The sequence below is a fragment of the Astyanax mexicanus genome, chromosome 10 (genome assembly GCF_023375975.1).
Source record: "Astyanax mexicanus isolate ESR-SI-001 chromosome 10, AstMex3_surface, whole genome shotgun sequence".
NCBI classification, from domain to species: domain Eukaryota; kingdom Metazoa; phylum Chordata; class Actinopteri; order Characiformes; family Acestrorhamphidae; genus Astyanax; species Astyanax mexicanus.
Genome location: NC_064417.1, coordinates 18995671 through 19020162, shown reverse-complemented (window position 1 = coordinate 19020162; position 24492 = coordinate 18995671). Strand labels below are relative to the sequence as shown.

Sequence of the window (24492 nt, the reverse complement as noted above, 5' to 3'; positions counted from 1 at the left end):
AGCCAAGACTGCATGAAGCTAGCACTAGCTCCAAAAAGTAGAAGAGCTGGTGCCTCAGATTGGTGTATTCATAGGACTGAATTTCACTTATTCAAATAAGAAAACAAGCTGAGATTTCGAAACTGTGGGCTTGAACCTTTACATTAAACCACATCCCCGATGTTCGGATGTTGATGATATCTGACAATAGGAACATGAAAAGGCGTAAGGTTTCAGAGGCAGAGCTGTTTTCTGTACAGAAACAAATCAGCTGATGCCATTTAGCAGTCAGTGTGGGTGAATGTTTTAAACATAGCTGTTTAACATCTCGAATCCTGAACATTCTGTAGGTCTGGGGTCCAGGCTTTAAGCTCTCACTTTCATTACTACATTACTAGGCATATTCTTTTTGTTTGGATGATATATTGTTCATGAACATCTTGTGATGAACAATATTATTGTCATTTTAAGACAATATTTTTATTGTTTGACACTAATCTGATGTTTATATAATGGCACAATAATGCAATTACACACACAATTTTAAAGTGGTGAATCTTTAATTACTAAGAATGTCCAGATATTGGAATTGGAATATAATTAAAAATGTATATACAGTGCCAGCCAAAAGTTTGGACACACATCATCTCATTCATTGTGTTTTTTTTTTCATTACATATTTAATATTCTGTCTTATTTACTAAGACAGAAAAGCTATACAAAAACACAATTGGAATTATTTTGCCAACAAATAGTGTTAAGCAAATCACCATATGTTTTATATTTTTTATTATTTTAAGTACCACATTTGGCTGGTGTTTTAATCACTGTGTCTTCATGAGGGAGAGTCACCTGGAATAGTTTTCTTAGTATCTTGAAGGAGTTCCTAGAGATGCTAAACAATAGTTGCTGCTTTTCCATCACACCGTGAAACTCCAGCTCATCCCAAACCACCCATCTTAGTTGGCTTTAGATAAGGGGATTGTGGAGGAGAAGCATTAATTGTTTACTATGTAATTTCATATGTGTCCCCAAATTGTTTGTCTTTAATATTCATCTAAAATGTAGTAATAAATGAAATAAAGAAAAACATTGAATTAGAAGGTGTGTTTCAACTTTTGACTGGAACTGTATGTTTAATTCTACATAAAATTTAGCAATTAAACAAGACCGTTAAACAGTTTTTAACCCATAGTTGACATACTGGCTCATTATTTTTAATAGGCACTTTTGCTAAGCAAAACATAAAGGGCAGTATCGAGGTCAGCATAAATGATTGAGATCATGTCCATATATTGTAAAAGAAGATGATGATGTAATTAATGTTATCAACACAATCGTCATAAGAAACTGAGCAGCCTTAAGATGAATAAGTGTCAAAATAACAATTGGTTAAAGTGTGATATAACAATGTCTGTAATGTCTATATATATATCTACAGGTCCTCCACGTGTTTCAGAGAAGGTTGCCCATCGGCAGGCGGTTAGAATCGGACGCACCATGAAGCTCCAGTGTCCAGTCGAAGGCGACCCGCCCCCTCTCATCATGTGGACAAAAGACGGGCGCAACATCCACAGCGGCTGGATGCGCTTCAGGGTCCTCCAGAATGCTCTGCGTATCAAGGAGGTGGAGGCTGAGGACGCCGGCACGTTTATCTGCAAAGCTACAAATGGCTTTGGCAGCGTCAATATCAACTACACCCTTATTGTAATAGGTAAGTCCTCTCTTCTCTCATACATCTCTCTGTGGCAATGCTTGAGTGGTCAGTATACACTGTGGGATGTGGGGGCCTCCTGCACTGAATGTGGATGCGATTACAGCTAGAGTTGCTTGCCTTTTTTTTTCATGGACAATTCTAGCCAGATGATGCCGGTCATGATAATTACTACCTACTGTGCTCTGTGTCCAGTGTGGGTCGAGGAATGTTAAATGTCTGCACATGAAATAGAATGTCCCATTTATGTGACACCCACTATCAGGCCTCGCTCGAACTCATTGTGATAAATCACGCTGCATCGCTTTGCCTTGAGTGCACTGTACACTCTTCAACCTTCATCACAATATTACAACTCACATCTTATAAACTCCCTGAGGTAATAATTCATGATTATTTTACATACTGCTATTCCATGACTTTTGGCATGTCATTGTATGCATACCCCTAAAACCTTTTCATAATTTGTCACCTCACAACCTTAAGAAAACTTAAATGTGTTCTATTGAGATTTGAAGTGATGGACAAACACAAAATACCATATATTTCTCAAGTGTAATGAAACTGAGACATGTTTTTAAAATTTAGAATCAAATAAATTTCTGAAAGTGCAAAAGCATTTAGTCCCCTTTACTTTTAAACCCATAAGTATAATCCAGTGTACTCTATTGTCCTCAGAAGTCACTTAATTAGTTATTAGAGTCCATCTGTGTGTAATTCAGTCTCAGTATAAATACACTCAGTGGTTTGTTAGAGAACACTAGTGAACAAACAGCATCATGAAGACCAAGGAACTCACCAGACAGGTCAGAGATAAAGGTGTGGAGAAGTTTAAAGCAGGGTTAAGTAAGGGTGTGACGAGACGAGACACGATACTGGGTTCACGAGAACGAGACAAAGCGAGATTTAAAAATGAAATTTTAAAGAAAACGTCAAAAATGAAAAATTTGAGTTTTATTTGATAAATTATTTAACGAAAACTTAACAGACTGGTTTCTTTCACACATTGATTCTATAAGAAATAAAAAGAAAACTTTTTATAGTGCAAACAATAAGTGCAAACCACAACCAGTCATATTAAGACTATGGTTTGTTTGTTTTTCTCCTAAATCTCTTGTAATTTAACTATTCATAACCATAACCAGTCATATTAAGACTATGCTTGAAGTGCAAACAGAGACAGAACATTTTTTTAAATACAGTACAGAGCTAAGGGATTAGTACAACTGCCTATGAAACAGTCAAATGTACGATTTACTTACAGTATTTACATATGGTTTGTGTCTTGTTGGTCACTCTGGTACCGTTTATTGTTTCCACTGGAAACAAAATGCAGCCAGACACACAAATTAAAAGTAGCAGAAGCATCTTCTATGCAAATGCTCGAATTGTCCTCTTCTGCTGAGAGCTGCTCTTAGTGCTCAGCCACCATACTCTATCGCTATCGCTACTGGGTTGCCAGATCCCTCTTAAAAAGTCCACACTTAACTGTTTTTTTTTTTCTGCGAGACAGTTTTAAGCCTGACGAGAAATATCATCACGTTTTAATCTCGCGAGATTCGCGAGATCGTCACACCCCTAGGGTTAAGTTATAAAAACATATCCCAAGCTTTGAGCACCGTTCAATCTACTAACTGCAAACCTACCAAGACAGGACGAGATATAAAGATTTACTTTTTAGCAAGACAATGACTCTAAACTTAGAGCAAGAGCTACAGTGGAATGGTTCAGATAAAAAAATTCATGTGTTAGAATGGGCATTGAGCTTCTGTGGCAAGACTGGAAAATTGATGTTCATAGACGCTCTCCAACCAAAATGGCTGAGCTTGAGCTGTTTTATAAAGAAGAATGGGCAAAAATCTTAGTCTCTAAATGCACAAAGCTATATATAAGGTGTATATATATATATATATATATATATATGAGGTATATATACCTCAAAAGACTATTGCAGCTGTAGCTGCAGTAAAAGCTGTTTCTACTTAGTATTATTGATATAGGGGAGCTGAATACTTTTGCCATCACACTTTTTAGATTTTTACTTGATGAATATTCTCAAAACCATTTATCATTTTCGTTACACTCCAAAATTATGTGCTACTTTGTGTTAGTCTATCACTCAAAATCTCAATAAAATACTTAATGCTCAATAAAAATAACATAGATACTGAAAGAGATTCCTTCACTTTTTTTTGTTTTGCTTATTTAGAAAACTCGGTTTTTCATCACAAACCACTGTTTTGCACAACCAGATCTGAATCTTAATCTTTTGAAATGAGCGTGTCCATAACTTAAAAACCTTCAGCCTCCTCTCTTTAATCATTACAGGTGGTTTGATGGTTTCTTTGCTCAGGTGTGACATCCACTGGATGATCTTTCTCTCTACTTTGGACAGAAACGAAGAGTGCCGCATGAGCAGGCTGGCTGACCGCCCAATTAATCAGGGCCTAATTTGGCTAGGTTCCCTGTGGAGAGCTGTCCGCTCACGCTGGGGGAGGGGTGCTGAGTAGGTCTTGTGATCCCATGAGCCCCCCTCTCTGAAACTCTCGAGGACATGAACCCTGATCCCTGATCAGAGGCCTTTGCATTAAAAAAAGTCTGAAAAAGTCTCAAAGTCCTTCGCTTTCGTTGTGAACATTGTAGCTCAAGCCAATCACAGACTTCTTTTACAGCCAACAAATTAAAGAAAATAAACAAGGGCTACAGTTAATACTGGGCAAAAGTGTAATCATTCTGTATAATGTCAACAGAACTCTATAATGACGCTACTATTTCAGAGTGAAAATGAAAAGAAGTGGTTAAACAGGGACAGACAGAAAAAAAAAATGTCCATTGAAATCGATGCCAAGTCTAAATGGAGGCCCCGCACTGTGTGCCTCTTTCAGGGTCAGTTTTATATTAGCCGGATTGAGTTAATTATCCTTTTATTTTCTTCTCAAATGAGCCCCGTGTAATGCAAGACAAAGGGGCTGAATTAAGGGGATTGAGCACATCCTCAGTAGTGAATAGGCTGTTTGTGTTGCGCCGTACAGTAGGTCATTAGCAGGCCTGGCCCCCGCATGCCTGTCCCTTTGCGCCGAGCAGAGTGCTGACCGTTTAAAACTATACTCTGTGAAAATATGTATAGTGTAGCCTCCTCAGAGAAGCTTTCTAACTCAGAGTTAGATTTAAAAGCTTTGTTATTCCCCCACTGCTCGCTACAGTAAGCCCATTCCTTTGCTCTTACTGTAGAAGCAGAGTCAGGCAGTTGTCAGGCAGTGAGTTAATTCAAATGCAATGCTTTTAACAGAATATTTCTCTGACAAATCACATGAACATGATCTATATCACTTACTCCAGATGCAGCCCTTCAGCTAAGGACTTTTTTTTGGTTCTTTGGTTTATTCTCTTACAGATAAAGTGTGCTTCTATAACTATATGAAAAAGAAGACCCTAGACCAGGGGTGTCCAAACTTTTTTTGTTGGCGGCCAGAAGGAGAAATATATTTGAAGTCACGGGCCAAAGACTCTGTAATAAAACAAATAATGAAATATACCACTTTAAATAATACATTTTGCCTGATTATTTCATTTACACACCGTTTTACTTGACTAACTATCTTTATCTTTGACAGTGTTGTGTAAACTAAGATTTTTCAAATTGATGTTTAATTTCATGATGTCTCTTAATATAAAACTCTTTAATTACGGCAACTTTTAGACTCTTTGGCCCGTTTTTCTGAGCTAGAAATGCGCACCCTCTCCGCTTTTAGACTCTTTGGCCCGTTTTTCTGCGCCAGAAATGCACACCTTCTCTGCTTTTAGACTCTTTTGGCCTGTTTTTCTGCGCTAGAAATGCGCACCCTCTCCGCTTTTAGACTCTTTGGTCCGTTTTTCTGCGCTAGAAATGCACACCCTCTCTGCTTTTAGACTCTTTTGCCCTGTTTTTCTGCGCTAGAAATGCGCACCCTCTCCGACTCTTTGGTCCGTTTCTGACACCTAGCGTTCAAACTTTGAATCTCACATTATAAAAACCTGCTTAACAGCGGGCCAACTTTCATTCTATTTCTAAAATACCTCGCGGGCCGCTCAAAAAAGGGCCGCAAAAGAAACGGGCTGCAAATGGCCCGCGGGCCATAGTTTGGACACCCCTGCCCTAGACTAATGCTGCTAGGAAACACTGGACTAATGTTGCATTACATTTGAACTTGGATGTTGAAATTGTCTAGTTCAGAATCAAACATTGCTGCATCACATATTAACACAATACAAGTATTGTACAATTTATTAGTACTTCTATGTGTTTGTGCATCAATAAATCAGTCTAAATTGTAAGTGTAAGAAAATATAAATGGGATTCCTTTATTTCCTAAAATACCCATAATTGTCTCTTAACCCATTTAAAATACCTATAAACACTATATACTGCCGAACGTTTCCGCTCACCTGCCTTGCATTTGGTGATTTAAAGCTTGGATAGGGCTGCTCGGCCTTGGAAACCCATTCCATGAAGCTCTCTACACACAGTTGTTGAGCTGATATGAAGGCCACATAAAGTTTGGTGGTCTTTAGTGAATTAGTTTGTCACTATGCTCCTTTGCGCATTTGCTGACCCTGCTCTTTTTTATTTTACACTGATAGAGTGAGTTGCTGTTGTTCCCAGTCGCTTCCACTGTTATAATGTCACTGACAGTTGGATGTGGAAAATGAAGTAGTGAGTTTAGTAGTAATTGTGCAACTTGAGATTTTGCGCAGGTCCTTTTTCTAATCATGGTAATTTGCTGGAATTACACTAATTTCCTGAGAGCAACCTTTTTTTCCTACTAATGTTTGTAGAAGAAGTCTGCATGTCTAGATGCTTGGTTTTATACATCTGTGGCCATGAAAGTGATTGGAACTCGAGTTCAGTTATTTGGATGGGTGAGTGAATACTTTTTGAAATATAGTGAATATCTGTATTTGTTTTGTGCAGACAAATGGAGCTTATTTAAGACAAATTATGACTTGCATTTAGTCCATAAATCACAAAACAGCCCCACCACAACTAAACTAAACTAAAGCGTCAGAACTTATTGAAATGAGCAGAGGCAAAAAGGCAAACAGTCTTTTGGTAAACAAACAAATGCTGATAATAACTTACTATCCTAGCCCTGTACAGCTTGTATCTTTCAGCTGTAAACAAACTACATCTTTAGATAAAGTAAGTTTTATGTTAGCATAGCTTCTCCTGTTGTAAACTAAGGAAGCAGACATAAGACATTAAACATGTTGGTTGTTTGATGTGATCCTGGATTAAATAACTAATCACGTTTATCTGATGTCTTACCAACTGTAGCATTTATACGGAGAAGCTTTTCTTCATTTTATTTAGTTTATTTTTTATTCAGATGTGTTTAATCAGGGAAATCTCAGAACCTTGCTGGACTAAAGCCCTGCAGGACACTCCCACCTGAACCTCTCAAGACAGTAAGAATGTAGAGAGGCCTGCGCCGGTTCGTTCTTTCAGTCGGCCCCTTCAACTCCGCTGATGGATCTGGGGTTTTTGGGGGGCAGCTGCCATGATGACCTCAGCCCGAGCAGCTGCGCTGCTGTGCCGGGGCGCCCGAGTTGTGCCAGCGAGGCTTTGATGAGCTGCCACTGTCTTTGCCATGCTGGTTAGTCAGGGTCCTTGAACTCTGTCTTGTTCCCTAATCTCTTTGTTGGCTCGTACCCTTTGGGTGTAACTGAAGCCTGTCCAGCTGAGACGTAGTGGACTGTGGAGATGTGTGTGTGTGTGTCTAGCTGTTGTAAAATGTTGTTGTAAAAGCATTTTAGAATGGCTTACTAGGATTGTTCTGTAGACGTGAAGCAAATTATGACTTGGAGACAAAAAGTCAGCAGTTTTTGTGGGTTGATACTGATGCTGCCCATCCGGAAATAAACTTTTACAGCCAAAAAATAAACCTCTCAATAGCTCTTAAAAAATGGATGAAAAATATGAAATTAAATGAACAACAAATTAAACAACTTAAGAAAGAGGCTTTAATTCATGAAAAAAAAAAAATAATAATAAATATATATATATATATATATATATATATATATATATATATATATATATATATATATAAAGTAGGTTGCACCAAAGCACAAAATGTGAAATATGACGCTCAGTATTTGCATTATTATTGTTGAGTTCTATTTACTTTTACCATAAAACGGGTAAATACGTAAATATGCTTATTGTCATGGGACACAAATCTAGTTTCATGTCCCATAACTTTTGCCACATTCCATGTAAGCTAAAGAACACTCATCTCATCTCCAGAATATGCCAGTGGGCTCCGGCTTTGAACACGGATATGATTTCTGATGCTTGGACAGTTCCAGCCAGGTGCTAGTGGTCAACATTATTACCACCACCCACTGCATTGTCCACCGTGTGCAGTAATGCTTTCTATAATGTATTTCTGGTACACACATTATAAATGCAACAATGCCCACACAATTTCAGAAATTGAATATCTGATTTATCTGTCACTAACTATTCGGCCTTGCTCCAACTCTGATCATTTGAGCATGCTAACCAGTGTTCAGCCTCATTTTCAAGATCCTCACCACAGACATGTATACATAGCCTGGAAACACTGTAATTACTGTTCTTGTTACAGTGCTAAAAACATGGGTATGGTATGTTGCAGTGCCGGTTATGAACCAATCAAAACTATGCTTTCTTCTCATGAGGCCACATAGCATGTTTCATTCTGATGCAAATTCATATAATTACTATTTATACACCAAAGGACTGAATTTGCTTAATAAATACATAAATATCAGTCGAGGAATGTTGACTGAACAAATGGCCAAATCATTGGTCAACCCCAAATCATAGGTTTTGCCTCCACAAATTTAAAGGAGAAGGTCAGTTACAACAGGATGGAATAGTTTCAAGAACTACAGACCCTTCATTGCCAACATGTGCAATAAAAAAACTCCCCTCTGCTAATGTCTCGGTAATATAGTTACAGTATGACACATTCACTATGGCATTTCTGAAGGCTGCGCATACTGTTACATGTCAGCTAATCAAAAGTGAATTGCTACCATATTTTCTTCTATTGAACCAGTTCTGAGTGATGAACCATGAACACTGCAGTGGAAATTGATCCGTGCCTTCCTCCAGTCTGTGTGTGGTCTCAAGAATCAGTTCAGAACCCACCTGAAGCCCACTCTGGCCTTGTTTAATATTTGCAAGTTCTCGCTCGTCTAAGAACATCGACACCTTTTTCTTATTACGCCCCCCCTCCCCCTCCTTTTCCCTCCTCCGCCGCTGTGCCAGCTCCTCCCTCGCAAAAACCACACTTTCTTTTGGATAAATATTTTCACAGTTTTCCTTTTCCACTTTATTATATTTGATCGCACAAAAGCCGTCAAAGCCAGCAATGTGCAGTGACACTCCTTCGTGAAAAACGAGGAAAAAAGGAAGAAAACTGAAGCCATCCTGCGTTTTGTCCACTTTCCCAAGATATTTTCATTTCTTGCTGTTCAGCTAGTCAGTTTGCTTTGCCGCCTCACCTCTCCCTCAACCCCTTATTGGAAATACCAGCAGGAGAGAAGAAGAAAGGAGAGAAGATGATGCGTTCACAAGTTTTTTGTACCTGAAGTTATCATAATCACTCTTTTATAGAACTGAATCTGGGACCACTCGCTCTGTACCTGCCTATATGTTATCAGAGGTTTTGCATATTTTTAAATATTGGGAGGCCAATAACTTACCTAGATCCTTATTTATGCATAATACCCAGCTTTTTAACATTCTGAAGGGCACTCAACACTTGTTCATCCTATGTGCCACAAGTTTAGCTGGATGCTTCCACTTGAGGCTACCATGTGACACAGTGGCAAGAACACATCATACATATGTGTTTAGCGTTTGCTGGACTGTCCTTTCCACAGTCCAGATCTACTAAATAATAGTCAGGTTTTCCTGCAGTGTGAAAGCACTTTCCTTGATGACTTTTAGATCGATTGCAGGAAATTGAGGCAGGTTACAATCAAGCAACTTGATGTATAGACAGTATTCTACAAAATGTTTCATCTGAAATATATGGAGACGCAGCCCACATAGGTTATGACTACCAGTGTAATAAAGTGCTACAGACCACTCGCTAATCTGCAATGTAAAAGCAAAACTAACTGGACCAAATTTACACAATGTAATGTAATGTAAAACCCATAACCCATGGTCCAGATTTTTGGTAGAAGGTTTTGTATAAGAGTTTGCTAATCAACTGCTCCTGTGGTAGTTCTTTTTTAATAACCATCCATTTAGATTGAAAAGCTTTTCTTTCATATCATATTTAGTTAAGTAGGAAGTAAGAAACCCTACTTTAAATAAAGAGCAGTCAAGTGAGTGTTGCCTCTGGCTTTATGTCAAGTTCCGTGGACTTAAAGTAGAAGTTGTCATAATCATCTTATTATAGAGCTGAATCTGGGTTTTTAAATGTTGGCAGGTCACTATTCTAGATTCTTATCTAGACATAATCCCTAGCTTCTGAATATTAAGAAGTTTTGAAGGCCACTCATCACTTAGATTAACCCCAGCACGACCCCCTTCCCCCTTCAATATACCCGATACACTATACACAAAAGCAGTATTTCAATACTGGAACTGGCTGTGTAGTCCAGCCTGGGTTCTGTGGCTATGTGATCAGTTGCCCCGGGGAGGACTGGAGACTTGTGTTGATAGGACTCATTAGTAGATTTGCCCTTCCTCGCTCCAGATGGGAAAGACATTAGCATCCATCCATCAGTGGCAGGCCTGGCTCTGGGAACCACTCGTTCCCCTTATAGGTCCTAAACTATACCCCTGCTCGCTGTCTTCCAAGACTGCTCTGTTTCTTTTTCCTCCCCAGCTCCCTACACACACTCTTTCAACGCCATCCCCGCATCCGATGACAGATTTATTTTTCCACGCACTGCCAAAGTATCCTTATTTGTTTACTGATGCCTGTATCCGGCAATCGTGTATTTTTACAGGCTGCATATTCAGGCTAACTGGTGGACTGGGGTTAAGGTTTGCACTATTACACCGGTCGAGGAAACTCTGCGTCACTGGCGAAACTAATGAGAGGAAAGGTAGTCTTGAGAGGGGCCAGCGGAAGCGGGTGGGTCATTATACGATGTGTGCCCGAAAAAAAAAAAAAAAAAACGGAGAAAAAAGTAGATTGTATTCTGAGCCACAGTAATTTTTCCAGGCTGCGTTTGTTGGCCCTTGCCAGTATAAACTGACTACTGCAAGAAAAAGAAAAAAAACGAAACAAAAGAAAACAACGCAAACAAGATAAGATTTACTGTTGACTCGCGAAGGCGGCGTAGATGTGACTTGAAGTGATCGCGGAATTGAGACATGTAGGAAGCTACAGGGAAGTGCCTGGTGATTTATAGTGATTTGTGGAGCTTGCTCGGTTGCTCGGCCAACATCTGGTAGTGATCTTGAACCAGGAAAACTGGAGCTTGAAATATCTAGAGATCTGTATGCAGGGTTTCCCTTTGGATTTTGAGGCCCTGAGGTGGTCAGGCTGGCAGTAAGCATCAGTTGCTGGAGTTTTTAAGCTATTATTCTAGAACAACTGTATCTGTCCTTTACATTCTGTTACTTCTGGGAGGTTAATTGACTTAATTTGATTAATCAAATTACTGTTTGAATGTGATTTCCAAAATGGGATCATTAAGATTGTATACGTTTACATATGCATATGTTTACGTTTAATTGTATATTGCTTTCATACAAGCTTTATTGTTCTCGCATGGTTTTAATTCCCTTGAAAATAAATGTAAAAGATGCATTAGGTTGCGTATTTGATTGCATTTTGTTACTGTTTTAGGTGTGCTTTGATTTCGGAACCTCTTAAGGTGCTTTGAATAGCCTCCATGAAATGTTTTTTTTTAGAAAAAGATGTTCCTTGAAGCACCTTAAATTGAAGGTTTCTAAAAGTACTTTAGAAACCTTTAATTTAAGGTTTTAAAACTACAAAGTTCCTTTATTCAACAATTTAAACAAATGTAAACCCAATTTATCAGCTGTTATATAAGACCATAAAATCTAAATCATTTTAATAATCTCTCATATATTTAACTCATAAAATGTGAGGTTTTATTTATTTTTATTATTTTGTAAATATTGCCCAGCCCTATATTGGGTCCTCTTTTGTTTGTATGTTTAGGTTCAAACCAGGTTCCTGTGTATCTTCACAGGATTCTTTTAAGGCCTACAGTCTTTAAGAGTGATAAGAGGTCCTAGATAAAGATGCTCTGAATTCTGATCTTGTCAGCTCTGTGAATGAGGGCTTTATCAGTAGTTCCTGTCCTTCTTTATGTGCTGCATTCAGCTCTGCTTTCCTAGTTGAGTTGAAGACTACACCATTAACAGAGCCAAGCTGAGATAATCAACAGTAATGTCAACATGCTGTGTTGGTCAGATCTGTTTGCTCCTTCTTTCTTGTACATTCTTGTAGCTGTAACTAGTGTGTAACTCAAATAACTCAAATAATATATGTTTACTCCAAGCGCTATAAAAAACAAAGAACAATGGCCAGATAAAGAAGAACAAACATGAACATTCGGTGGTCCTTGTTTGCACAATGTTAATAAAACAACAGACAGCCCAGGTCAGAAGGATCCAGAGATAATAAGGAGTCTTTCAGCAGTCAAACACAGGTATAGTGCAGCATCTGAATGTGTGTGTTTGTCCCTGTTTATTCGTGTAGAGCTGACCTCTCTGTAAGTGGTCTTTACAGCTGAATACGCTGGACGGCTGGAAGCCCAAATTTAGTTGTGTTTGTCAAACATCTGAGACGTGACACACACTGCAGACCAAATGTTTGTAAAACAAAATGCCTGGGATTAGCTGGAAGTCCAAAAAAAGTAATAAAGACCCAACCAAAGGTTACGAAAGTGCTCTACAGTAAGAAATGTCATAATGGGGGAAAAAACATACATTTCTGACAAAAAATGGGAAAAAATTAGGTGCTATGTAGAGTACATGAGTGCCCATCTGGCCCATTTGTCCTGTTTTTTTTTTTTTTTTTTTTTTTTCGTTATCTCAATGCGCATAACAGTGTACATAATGTTTTTTTTTTTTTTTTTTGCAATGACATATCTACCACAAACTGATTTTGTCTTTTTAGAGTAATACTTCTTGCAAAATCAACTGAAAATTACTGTATTTTATTTTTTTAAGCTTTTTTCACTAAAAAAAGACACTTTAGTTCACCAACTTTGTAAAAAATATACACATTTTTTTTAAGCCGGAACAACTTTTTTTTTTCTCTAGATATCAAAAAACAATGAACATTGTTGTTATTATTATTATTATTATTATTATTATTATTATTATTATTATTATTATTATTATTACACAGTAATTTGTAGTTTACACAGTAATTTGCCTCTTTAAGGAGCATCAACTTTGTTTTAGCTTGTAATTAGTTGGAATATTTCAGATATTGGAATTGAAATGTTAAATGTTTAAATATTTTAAATAAATGAAACATTTGTGCTCATTAATAATTGGTTCAATTACTGGTCAAGACTTGATGGCTTGATATGTTAACATAGGAGTACAGTGATTGCACAGTGTACAGTGATTGCACAGCGTACAGTGAGTGCACAGCGTACAGTGAGTGCACAGCGTACAGTGAGTGCACAGCATACAGTGAGTGCACAGCTTTTAATGGCTGCCAGTTCTGCCCTGACCACTCGACAGGGTTCATCCACGCAGAAGGATTGTGTTTCTCAGCGTCCGTCGGTGGAATCGGCCGAACAGAGAACTTAAAAGAAAGTCATCCTTCTGCACCGCTGGGTAGATGAACGTGATGAGAATGAGAAAGTAGGCCTGCGCTTGGCCTAATCTCTGCTCTTCACGCACTCCATGACACAAGTGTCAGATTCCACAGCTGTCTTGAGGCAGGACCTAGGAAAACAGATCGCATGGCAGGCCTAATCTCGTGACCTTCGCAGGCTCCCTCTGAAATTTCCTATTAGATATTAAGTGAGATTCAAAGACTTCGGCAGGAACTCGGGTTTCTGCCGTTTAATTGAGAAATCTGGGGGTCTGGTCCCCGAGGGAAGCCCAGAGGGACAGTTCATGGATATGGAACAGCGGGACCGATGGGATCAGAGGGATTACATTTCTGGGACAGTGTGCGGTGAGATTGCAGGCTGGAGTTATGCACAGCTTGTCTTAATTGCTGGAAAATTTGGGTGACCATTTGCTTGACCTGCTCTTCTTTAAAAGCTACACTCTTCAATCTGTTGCGTAGAAGCAAAAAACTGTCTTTGCTTGTCTTTCCATCATAAAGGGAAGACTAATGCTGTTGGTATAAGGGCTGAATAGCTATACAGGAGGTTGATAGCGAGGGAATTGGGAAGAACAGAGGAAATGGGCGTAAAGGCGAATGCAAAGCCCCACTTTTGCCTCCTTTTCATGTGCTAACCAGCCTATTGTGGCGGCCTCCTCGGTAGATTTGTCTTCACTTGTACTTCGCTCGGCTTCAATGGTCATGTGTCCAGTGGCCCGCCAGGCATCACGGCCCGTCTGAGGCTGAGTGACACGCTTGGTGAAGCAAGGCCAAGATGGATCAGGCTCTCAGAATAGGAACCAGGAAAGGGACAGAATGAAGAAAACCCTTTTACTTCTACTGCTTTGTTGTTTGCTGCTTTTCTTTTTACCAGCTCTGTTCTTCCGAGATGGGAAAGAAAAGGACATACGGATGTTCCGAGCTTTGCTGTGAAGAACAGATTTGCTCGGCTGAGGCCGAGGTAGAGGCTGTAGCTGCGGGGCAGGGGGAGGGAGTGAGGAAGGGAGGCTTATGAAAACAGAAAGAAGGAAGAATCTGATTGACCTTCAAAATTTCTAAGTGTGTAATCTGACAATAAAGATGGCTATTAAGTTACGAGTTGGAGTTTTTACAGTGCAGCACTGACTCTCTCTCTCTCTTTTTGTTTTTAACGCTGGCTCACTATCCGGATCTTATCATAAATAAACACGCATAACCTTTCAAACCTCCAAAACACGCCGCGCACAAACACCAGGGGAAGAGATTAACACTTATTTGTGCTTCATTCCAAGCACACTCGGGTAGTCTGATCCCTATATTCATCATCGCTGAATCAACATTTCATTTGTCATTCGTGAGTCTGGATAAACTTGGGAAACTTGGGTATGAACCAGAGTCTTTTTACTTTTTTTCTTTCCCTCCCCATCAAAGAATCAGCACCACCACAAGCCAAACAGATACTCCCTTGCTCGCATTGTTAGTGACTGGCCTCCTCCGGAAAACGGGCCTGCGGAAAAGAAGATGCCATTTTAAACACACAATAATGTAAACATGGCGCTAGTCCCTCTTACAGGTGGGGGTAAGCTTGGGTTTCAAAGGCTCTGGCAGAGGGAGCCACTCAGAGATCCGGAAAAAGGGGGAGGAAAAAAAACGCAAACAAAGCGCCGAAGCGACCAGGCCTGGGTGAAGGCATAAGGACGGGGATTACATTTCACGCCCGCCTGTTTATGGAGGCTCTGGTGAGGAGGAGTGGGAGTAGATGGGGAAAGGTGGTGGGGGCTTGCAAGGCCTTAGCAGAACCCATATCGCAGTTCTGCATCGCTTCACAGTCTGAGGAAGACAGCAGCTAGCCGGGCAAGGAGAAAGGAGGCACATTCCGATCCCTCAGGCCGGGAATTTGTGAAACGCGTCTCGGCTGGGTGTGTCAGATATGATTCATGTACGGAGGAGGAGAGGAAAGGTGAAGAGATGGTTTGAAAATGAACAGAAACCAGTTTGCTTTGAGTTAAAGTGAAGGGATTCAATGATGAGTAAACTCTGCAAAGAAGCATGACATACAGAACAAATTACAAAGGTCTTCATCTTCACATCACTCATTCTGTGCTGTGTGGTTTAGACAAGAATACGCTAACTATTTTTTCTCTTTGGAGAAACATGGAAAAACAATCCAGCAGGCACGTCTGACAAGACGGCGTTAGAAAGGCTGTAAGTGCTTTGTTAATGCATCTTCAAACAATGAGACCTGCTTCGCTTTTACCATCACCCTGCTGCCTGCAGAAAGTCTTCCCTGCTGCTCGGAAGACTTTATAAGTTTGTCATGCTTAACTGTCTCTTTACACAGTGAGTGTCTGCCCATTTGTCTTGTCCACATGGATTCGGCCTCGGCATAGCCGAGAGGATAGAGGGTAGCCATAACATGGAATTTAGGTTCTTGTTTTGTACTTATAAAATTGGAAAATTTATTGGAGAAAAACAAATAATTAAATATCTACAGTAAATAGATAAATTTAGTTTGTAAAATGTTATCTGCTTATTTGCTTTCTTAAAACTATTTGGCTTTTTTTTTTTACCCATTATCCTGGGAGTTTTTGCTACTGTGGTCCCCCTTGTGTAAGTGTAATTAACCTTCACTTTTACTAAAGGACAAGCATTTTTGGACAAGCTGGGAGAAACAGAACCAATGTAAAATTAACTTAATGTAGACTGAGTCTATAGAGTCATTTTGCTAGACTGCCACACTGTTATATACACTTCTCGCAAGTATTTTCTTGTCTGTTTCACCAAAGTTACACAGTGCAGAAACTTCCATGCCACGCCCATATTGCCAGTATCAGAGATGAAGCTCTCCCTATAAAAATTATTTTAAAATGTTGTTTAAAGATAAACTTTCTACAGTGTTGCTTCAACCATCTGTTTTCTGTTTTTCCTGACTTGATTAGATGTTATTTTACTCCAGCGGATTTACTTCATACAGTTTCCTGCTTTGCATCAGATGGGCACATCATGTTCTCCTTCTTTCACAAGTTATGTGAATGGGTTCAAGGCTCTTTGTTGTTTTTCCCAGGCTTCCCATTCTTTCTGGGCACTGAAACAAGCATGACATAGTCTTAAGCATGCTCAGTTAGAGTTTGTTTGTGGTAGTAAACACAATTTTCAACTAGCTCAGCCATTGAACTGGATGATGTGGCCCTACTAAACTAATATAACAATATTACAAGGTGTTTCCGCCATATTTAAATTTCTGGTTAAAAAATGTGTTTTCTTGTCTATTACAGTTTTATTTCATTTTAATATAATAAACAAATGTGTAAAGTTTGTTCTATTTTTGTAAACAACTTAAATTATTTTGTATCAAATAATAATAATGAAACAAGATACATAATATAACATAAAAAAATACTGAAATTTATCAACCACAATACTAAAGAACAGAATTTTTATGAAGGGTCTAAAAAAAAAAAAATCTATATCGTATATAGATATTTATAAGATTTAGTTTATTTTAAATGGTCCATTTAGGCTTGTACTTAAACCCCACACACTAGATAGCAGTGTTGAATCCTGTTGTTAGATCCAGTTGTTCTGATAAAAAAATATATATTATTTAAAATGTAAAAATAAAAATTTCAATTAAAAAAATGTAATAATTTTAAGAACTGTAGCATACTGCCTTGCTTGTGGTATTGATATATATGGCTGTATATAAATCGTAACCCCTGTATTGTGATATATGTATCATATCAAGTTCTTGACAATACACAGTCCTAATTTAGTCAACACAGCTATACAGCAGCTATACAACAATAGAAAGCCTTAAAGCTTCACAGTAAATACACATTTATAACTTACAGGGAGATTAGACACCCAGGTATAACTCATAACTTAAAAAATAAATAAATAAAATTAAATTAGCTTAAATCAATACATTTTAAAGTAGAGCAGCCAGTTTTGTTTAATTGTAATAGTAGTAGTAGTAGGAATACATCAGCAAATACCCATTTGAAATATTGGTCATATTGATATATCTGATGACAATAAAGGATATTCTAAAAAAATATATGTTTTTGGCCTATATGGATATAGTTCCAATATCATGTACCCTAAATTATTATCATTATATATAGATTTTTTAAATGGTTTTAAAATACTACTAATATTATTGCAAATTGTACAATATGGCACACCACCTTTTTGCAGAAATTAGCTTTTTTTTTCGGGGCGAGTGTTTTGGATTAACAGTGGTGTTTGATGGATGATATATGCTGGATGTAACATGAAAGAGATGAAACTAAGCTTTGAAGCCTCCCGTTCGTCCTCTTCTTTCATTGTTTCAGAAGCATGGTTGCAACAACCTCTTGCATCTCCATGAGACAAGACCTCCTCAATAGAACCTCTTGAACTTAAAGCCTCCATGCATTTAAACGAGGCCCTGACCATTCTCATGGACCTCGGGCACTTCGGCCTTGGGACAGAGGATGAGGGGATGAGGGGATGAGGCAGACCTGCAAAGGAATGAGGTTTTCTCTTTCTTTTTTTTTCTTCTTCAGAGGCTGAAAAGCATGGGGGTATTTGTCCCTGATTAGTGGCCAAAGAAGGGAGAACATTTTTGTGCTGAAAAGAAAGCTTATAGCTCATTATGTGCTGGCCGGGATTAGGCTTGTTCCTCCATTGTTCCCTGAGGAGGTACTAGGGGCCAGCTCAGAGGGTGGCGCCTCTCTCCTTTGAGCCCTGCATCTCCACACCTACCCGAGTTTCCACCCTTTTAAAGACATATAATGGCTTTTTCTCTCTCTGGGCCTGCAGCGGGTGACTGACCGCCACACTGGAGGAATCCTCTCTCATTAGAGCTGCTTTTCTTGCCCGATCTCGCTCCTGCGTCCTTTGTGCGGCTGACCGCTGATTACCGGGCCCGGGCTGCAGAGTGGCGTGGGCTGAAGGAAAGCAAACAAGTGGAGTGTGGTCAGAAAAAAAAAGATGCGCCAATTAGTTCAGATGTGTTTGAGGAGAGGGTGCAGCCTCGGCGCAGGATCGCTTTGAAGTCTTGCAGCATTGTGTTCAGTGCGCCTCTCTCTGCTACTGGAGAGCGCTGCTTTTAGTTTTTGTTCTGTAGCCGGATTGTTGCAGGGTTTGTTCCTTTAGAAAAGTCTCCAGTGATGCGGCGCTTTTGATCGTGAATTAGAATAAGGAAGAAAGTGTGTGCGATTTGTTATTTACTCTTAGTCCGACCACAAACTACTGAAGATTTTTTTCTCTACTGTTAAAAAATAGTTCCAGAAGTTCCAGATCTTAGAAAACATTATAAAACAACCTGCTGTGCTTTTACCGTCACACTGCATTCTGTGCAAAATTGTCCCCTTCTGGTCGGAAGCCTTTTTTTAAATTTGTAATGCTTAACTGTCTACTTACACACAGTTTCTGCCCATTTGTCTTGTCCAGATGGATCTGGTCTCCGCAGTAAGAGGATAGCCATAACATAAAATTTAGGTTCTTGTTTTATAGACTGCCATTAAGACATGTACTGATAAAATTGGGAAAGTTATTGGGAAGATCATATAATGCAAATCAACAATCAGAAAAATCAAATTTGTAAAAAATAAATAAATAAAAATAAAAAAAATCTGCTGTAATTTGTCTGCCCTAAAGGACAAGTATTTCTGGACAAGCTGAAAGCAAAAAAAAACAAATTCTGACAGAAAGATAAGCATGTCTACTGAGGTCATAGAGTAATTTTACTAGACTTCACACAGTTTTACACACTTCTCACAAGTGTTTCCTGTCTCACCAAAGTTTCATAGTGCAGAAACTGGCTTACCAAGCCCAGGTGCTTTTTGCATGCCCAGATGCAAAAAGAGATGCATTTCATCCTGCTACAGATGTTAAAATAGATATTTTTAGTTCCTTTAATAAAATTCAGTTATGCAGTGCTATTGATCGATTGAAACTTCTGAAGCATTTTTTCTCTACTGTTGAAATGTGGTTCCAGAAGTTCTAGAACTTAAAAAATGTAAAAATGTTCTTGTAAAATAAAATCAAAAGCTATGATTTATTGTGTTTTACACATCACATATAAGTTATTGTTAATTTAGTGTAGTACAGAAGCTTTGCGCTGAAGTTACTTAACTGTAATTCTTCCTCACAAAATATATAAAATTATTAAAAGAAGGAAAACAAATGGAAACCATATGTCAACACTATGACTAGGAGTATGCCATATTATGTTGTACACAATATATTGTGACAGTAATATTATGATTCTAAAAATCCTTGTCATAATAGTGATGTTGGTATTTTTGTATAATTTAAGTTTATGTTCGCAAATTATGAACATGCACTAAATAATTGCTCTTTATTTTTTTTGGTATTTTTTTTTTTTGCTACATTACAAATAAGTAACATTATGTTTCTCATTTATTTGTTACTTATTTATTTTTTTACATTATTTTATATAACATCAGAGCCTTTGTATGTTATTGTTGTTTACAAAATAGTCAAAAGTTTACAGTTTTTTTTATTATTTCTGCTACAATTTTGAAGCTTATATTAAATTAAAATATATTTATTGCAGTAGCATATTCTTGAAATTACTAATATTTTTCAGTGCATTTTTCATATTACAAAGAATACTCTGAAATATTGTGATACCATTTTAGGGCTATATTGCTCACCCCTTTAGTGTATCATCCAAATGTAAGTAGCTTTGGTCGTTGTGCAGGGTTGTACATTATTGTGTATTGTGTTGTATAATAAATATTTATTTATTTGTAAATAAATAAAATACATTTATGTGTATCCACCTGCATTAGTTAGCATGTAAAGCAAGTATATAGCGCTGTTAATTGATTAAAGCTAATTGATGCAATTGGTAATGTGTTATAACTGCTGGAAAATGTAACTGATCAAAATGAAAAAGAAAAAGAACAGGGTATTTATTTACATTTTTGCCCCTAGAATAGTTACATTCTAAGGAATGTTCCAATACAGGGCACCCATTCAGAACAGGGGTTATTTAGATTTATCAATCTCAAAGGCACAATATTAAAACTCTATCTGTTTAATTCTAAGAGATTAACATGTTGGGAACTTGTAAATCCTGGAAAAATAATTTGAGTGTTTTTTGGTACATAAATCAAAGAAAATGTCAGAAGTGGATTTGCACATCGTCTTCATTTTTGACAATTTTTAGATTACTATATAACTTGAACAAACAAACTGACCCTTACACCAATAGAAATTCTGCTAAATCACCTGAAATAAACTCTTCTTACATTGACTTCCATTAAAAGTTAAGAAGGGTTTATGTCTCTCCTATAAAGATGCTGTTTTTGATCGGTGACATATTGTATTTAATGTTTAAAATGTTATTTACTTTAATTGATTATATGGCTAATCTACAAAAAAAACTGGCTCTGGTTGTTCACACATCGCAAAGGAAGTCCAAATGAAGCATGTGAATGATCGCTAGAATTAAGATAGGAGAAAAGAGTTTTCCGCACACTTTCTGATTGCAGTCAGTCCATAACTAACATGATGACATGGTTTATTTAAAGAATTCCTGAAGTGTGTTTTAACGAAACAAGACTTGTAAGTTAAGATTTACTGCTACGGTGGATCGGAGCCAGGGCGTTCAACATTTCCCCTTTTTTCCAAGGTGAGCTTTGATGTGGTCTTAAAACCTCCCACTTCGTATTCTGTTGGATGTAAGTAAGTGTGACTTCTGAAGAACGTACAGTATGCGTGTGCCAGCAGCAGCAGTGGGGGGGTGCGTGATTCAGGAGTGTGAGTATGACTTTGGACATGTGCTGTTGATTGTCAGGCTGAAAGTGTGCTGCTTTGAATTGGCACCAGCTCTCAACTCTTCTCTCAACTGTTTCTATCATCCTCGGAGGTGAGGAGATGTCTCGCCAGAGCAGTGCTGAAAGCATGTGTTGATGGAATAGACTGGACACTACCAGTTTCAGCTATTTTTTAAAGCTCGTGAGATAAAGCAGTGCACTCAACATTCAGAACCATCCCACGTTTTGTGACCCAGAAACGCAAATTCAGTTTTCTGTGTTTTACTGTTGATTAATTTTTGGAGTAGATCATGCTCCTTGAAGAATACTAAAAAGTAGTCCCTGCTGCAGTCCATAAATCATAATCTACGACTCACCAAGCTCAGAACCTGTGGTCTCCAGCAGTGTCAATGAGCAGAAATTAGAAGATTTAGTAAAGACCCCCTAAATTATGACTATTAAATATTTCAGTATAGTTATGTTTGTCTAAGTAGCATCAGTTCATCTTTATAATTCAGCAGATATCTGGTTTGTGCTTGGCAAACATGTTGTAAACTCTGAAGTGTTGCATAACCAAGTATTGGATTCTAATCTGGAAAGTTTTATTAGATATATCCGTGGCTATTAGAACTGGGCTGATACCATCAGAAAATACCGGATAGCATTGGATAGCATAAGGAGAAAATCTCCATCCTGAAATAGCACACACACTCTCTCTCTCTCTCTCTTTCTCTCTTGCTCTCTCTATGATGTAATGTTTTCTCAATCAACACCCCCTGAAGATAGGTAGCTCTTTCTGTAGTTTATAATATATTGAAAAATAACAGATAACTGAAATTCAAGAGGTCAGATTGTGCCTAGTTGTGCCAATTGATCTAGAAAACCTGATTAATCACAACATAATTAATTGAGAGAGATTTAATCCGTATTTCAGCAAATATAAAAAGTAAACTACTTAACAATAGTGTTGCTGTGTTTACATTGCTAAATAAACCCGCAACTACATCACCAAACTGTAAAAGGAATAAATTACAGTAGGAAGTCAGGGCCAAACTTGATAACATGATTTAATTAGGTAAAAACCGTAACTTTGACATCACTAAAAAAAATTGTAAGGTCTAATATAACCCCCCCCCCCCCCCCCCCCCCTCTTTCTGCAAGTGCAAGTGACCCTCAAGAAGTTTAGGCACTCTGGGCAAATGATGCACTGTTCTACTGTGCAGTGCCAACAGCACATATATGAAGTTTATAAGGAAAAGATAAAGATTTAAAAAAAAAAAAAAAAATCTTTTCATGTTTTTCTTTCCAAGGCCTTAATTTGAAAGAGCATTGAAAATCTATGGCTAGAGCAGTGCAGCAAAATAACTCACAGACCTAGAAGTCATTTGCAAGGGAGAATGGGCCAAACAAGAACTGAAAGATTATTAGCTGCTACAGCAAACGTTTAAAAGCTCATTGTAAGCCTGGATAGGTTGAATTTACTTACATTATTTGAGAAACCCGGTTGCCTTAAGATTTTTAGGTAATGTTTACCAAAATCTTGAATTAATAAGACTAAAAACCTTTGGTTATTATGCATACACTGTAAGTATATTTCATTGATTTCTATTTTTCTGTTTATATCAGTTGCTATGCCAAATTTCTTTTACTTTACTGAATGTTACGGTTAAGTGAATAAAATAGATTTGTATTTAATCTTCTTTTTGATTTCATTTAGTGAAATACAGACTTTAAATACGTTTAGAAAATTAGATGATGAAAGAAAATGCTAAAGAGCAGCTCAGAAAATTATGCTTGCTCTTACAGCCTACAACATGGAGAACTAGGGGGACACACAGCAGCAGACTAAACTTAACTTACATATCTCTGTTTGAATGTATATGTGCCCACAAAAGTTCACCTAGTTTCAAATAGTTGAGTATTGTTTAGAAAAATATCCAATTTTATATAAAACAAACTTAATTCCAAACTACTAACTAACTAACCAGGACTGACCATACAGAATGCCACATTTCTGCTACAGGCTTCTTTTAGTTCATTTGAAATCTTGCTAAAATTAAGTAATCTTAAAGTTTATGACTTTTTAAAATTAGAAGTTGTCACAATCTAATCACAGTAATTGGTGTTTGACCAGGTATCTCCAAATTTTTCATGCCCGTGTATGTGTTAATTTGGTGAGGTATACCTCTCTGCATGTTGATTAATCATTCTGTGTTGCTCAGTCATTTTTACTATGTTAGTTCTAAAACTGTTAATGCAGTCATTGATGTTTTACTGTTCGATTATGTGAATACTTTATTTTTCTCCAACATTTTAAGGAGCCTTTTTATTCCTAAACAGTTTAAGTGGACCAGACGCAAGTTCAAAGTGCAGGGGGGGCGGAGGTGTCCGTTTCAAAGCTGCACTGTGCGATCAATATGTGAGATATGTTAATTCGGTAAAGCTCCGTCCTGTCCTTGATGTTTGCTAGAGTTACAGGCAGGCAGCTGGGACAGGCGGGTGGAGGGGAGGGGTCAGTAAAAGCAGGCGGGCAGGGTCCAGCTCCAAACCTTCCAGATATGTTAGTCTGTGTGTCTTCAGACATCAGAGTTCGAAGGCGTTAAAAGGGTGTAAAGGGTGACACCACCTTTGCTGGGCACAGAGGCATTTAAGTGCTGGCTATTCTTGTGGTTTTAAAAGGAGACTCAAGGGTGAGCCAGAGTGGGTTAGTGACCTGTGTAAGAATATATCAGTATATCGATGTATCATTATATTATGTTTTGCAATACTGTATTGACTCTCAAAAATACAATATTAATGTATAATTAATAGAGTACATATAAAGAATGGTGTTAGACAGACAGTGGCTTGTTTTGTGTTCTGTTTAAACCCTAGATAGCAGATGTTATGCATATGATGGTCTGTTTTTATACAATGAGTTTTCCTAAATTTTTATTTGAAAGAATTGCAGTATCGTCTTGCTTTAAGTACCACAATATATCAAAATATATTAAATCGCAGTGCCTGTGTCGTGATACATATTGTACCATTGGCAGTTCTTCCCAAAACACATCACTAGTGATCTTTTGATTTCGAAAAGATCTTGGTTGTTTGTTACAGTACTAATTACTCTATAACTAGCCACCTATTACCTTCATGCACGCTTCTTTTTCCTCCAAACTGTCAACAGACCGTTACTGTGCTGAAGACTCTCACTCCCTCTCACTCTCACCCGCTCGACCGGTCATTC

General features: G+C 38.0%; 1 protein-coding gene across 1 annotated transcript in view; it reads left to right on the top strand.

Moving 5' to 3' along the window:
- The window catches only part of fgfrl1a (fibroblast growth factor receptor like 1a), a 73124-nt gene that overhangs the window by 29512 nt on the left and 19120 nt on the right, over positions 1-24492 (top strand). Inside the window, exon 3 of the mRNA XM_049484031.1 lies at positions 1421-1693. Within this exon, the coding sequence (XP_049339988.1) occupies positions 1421-1693 (273 nt within the window). The remainder of the gene's footprint in view (positions 1-1420; positions 1694-24492) is intronic.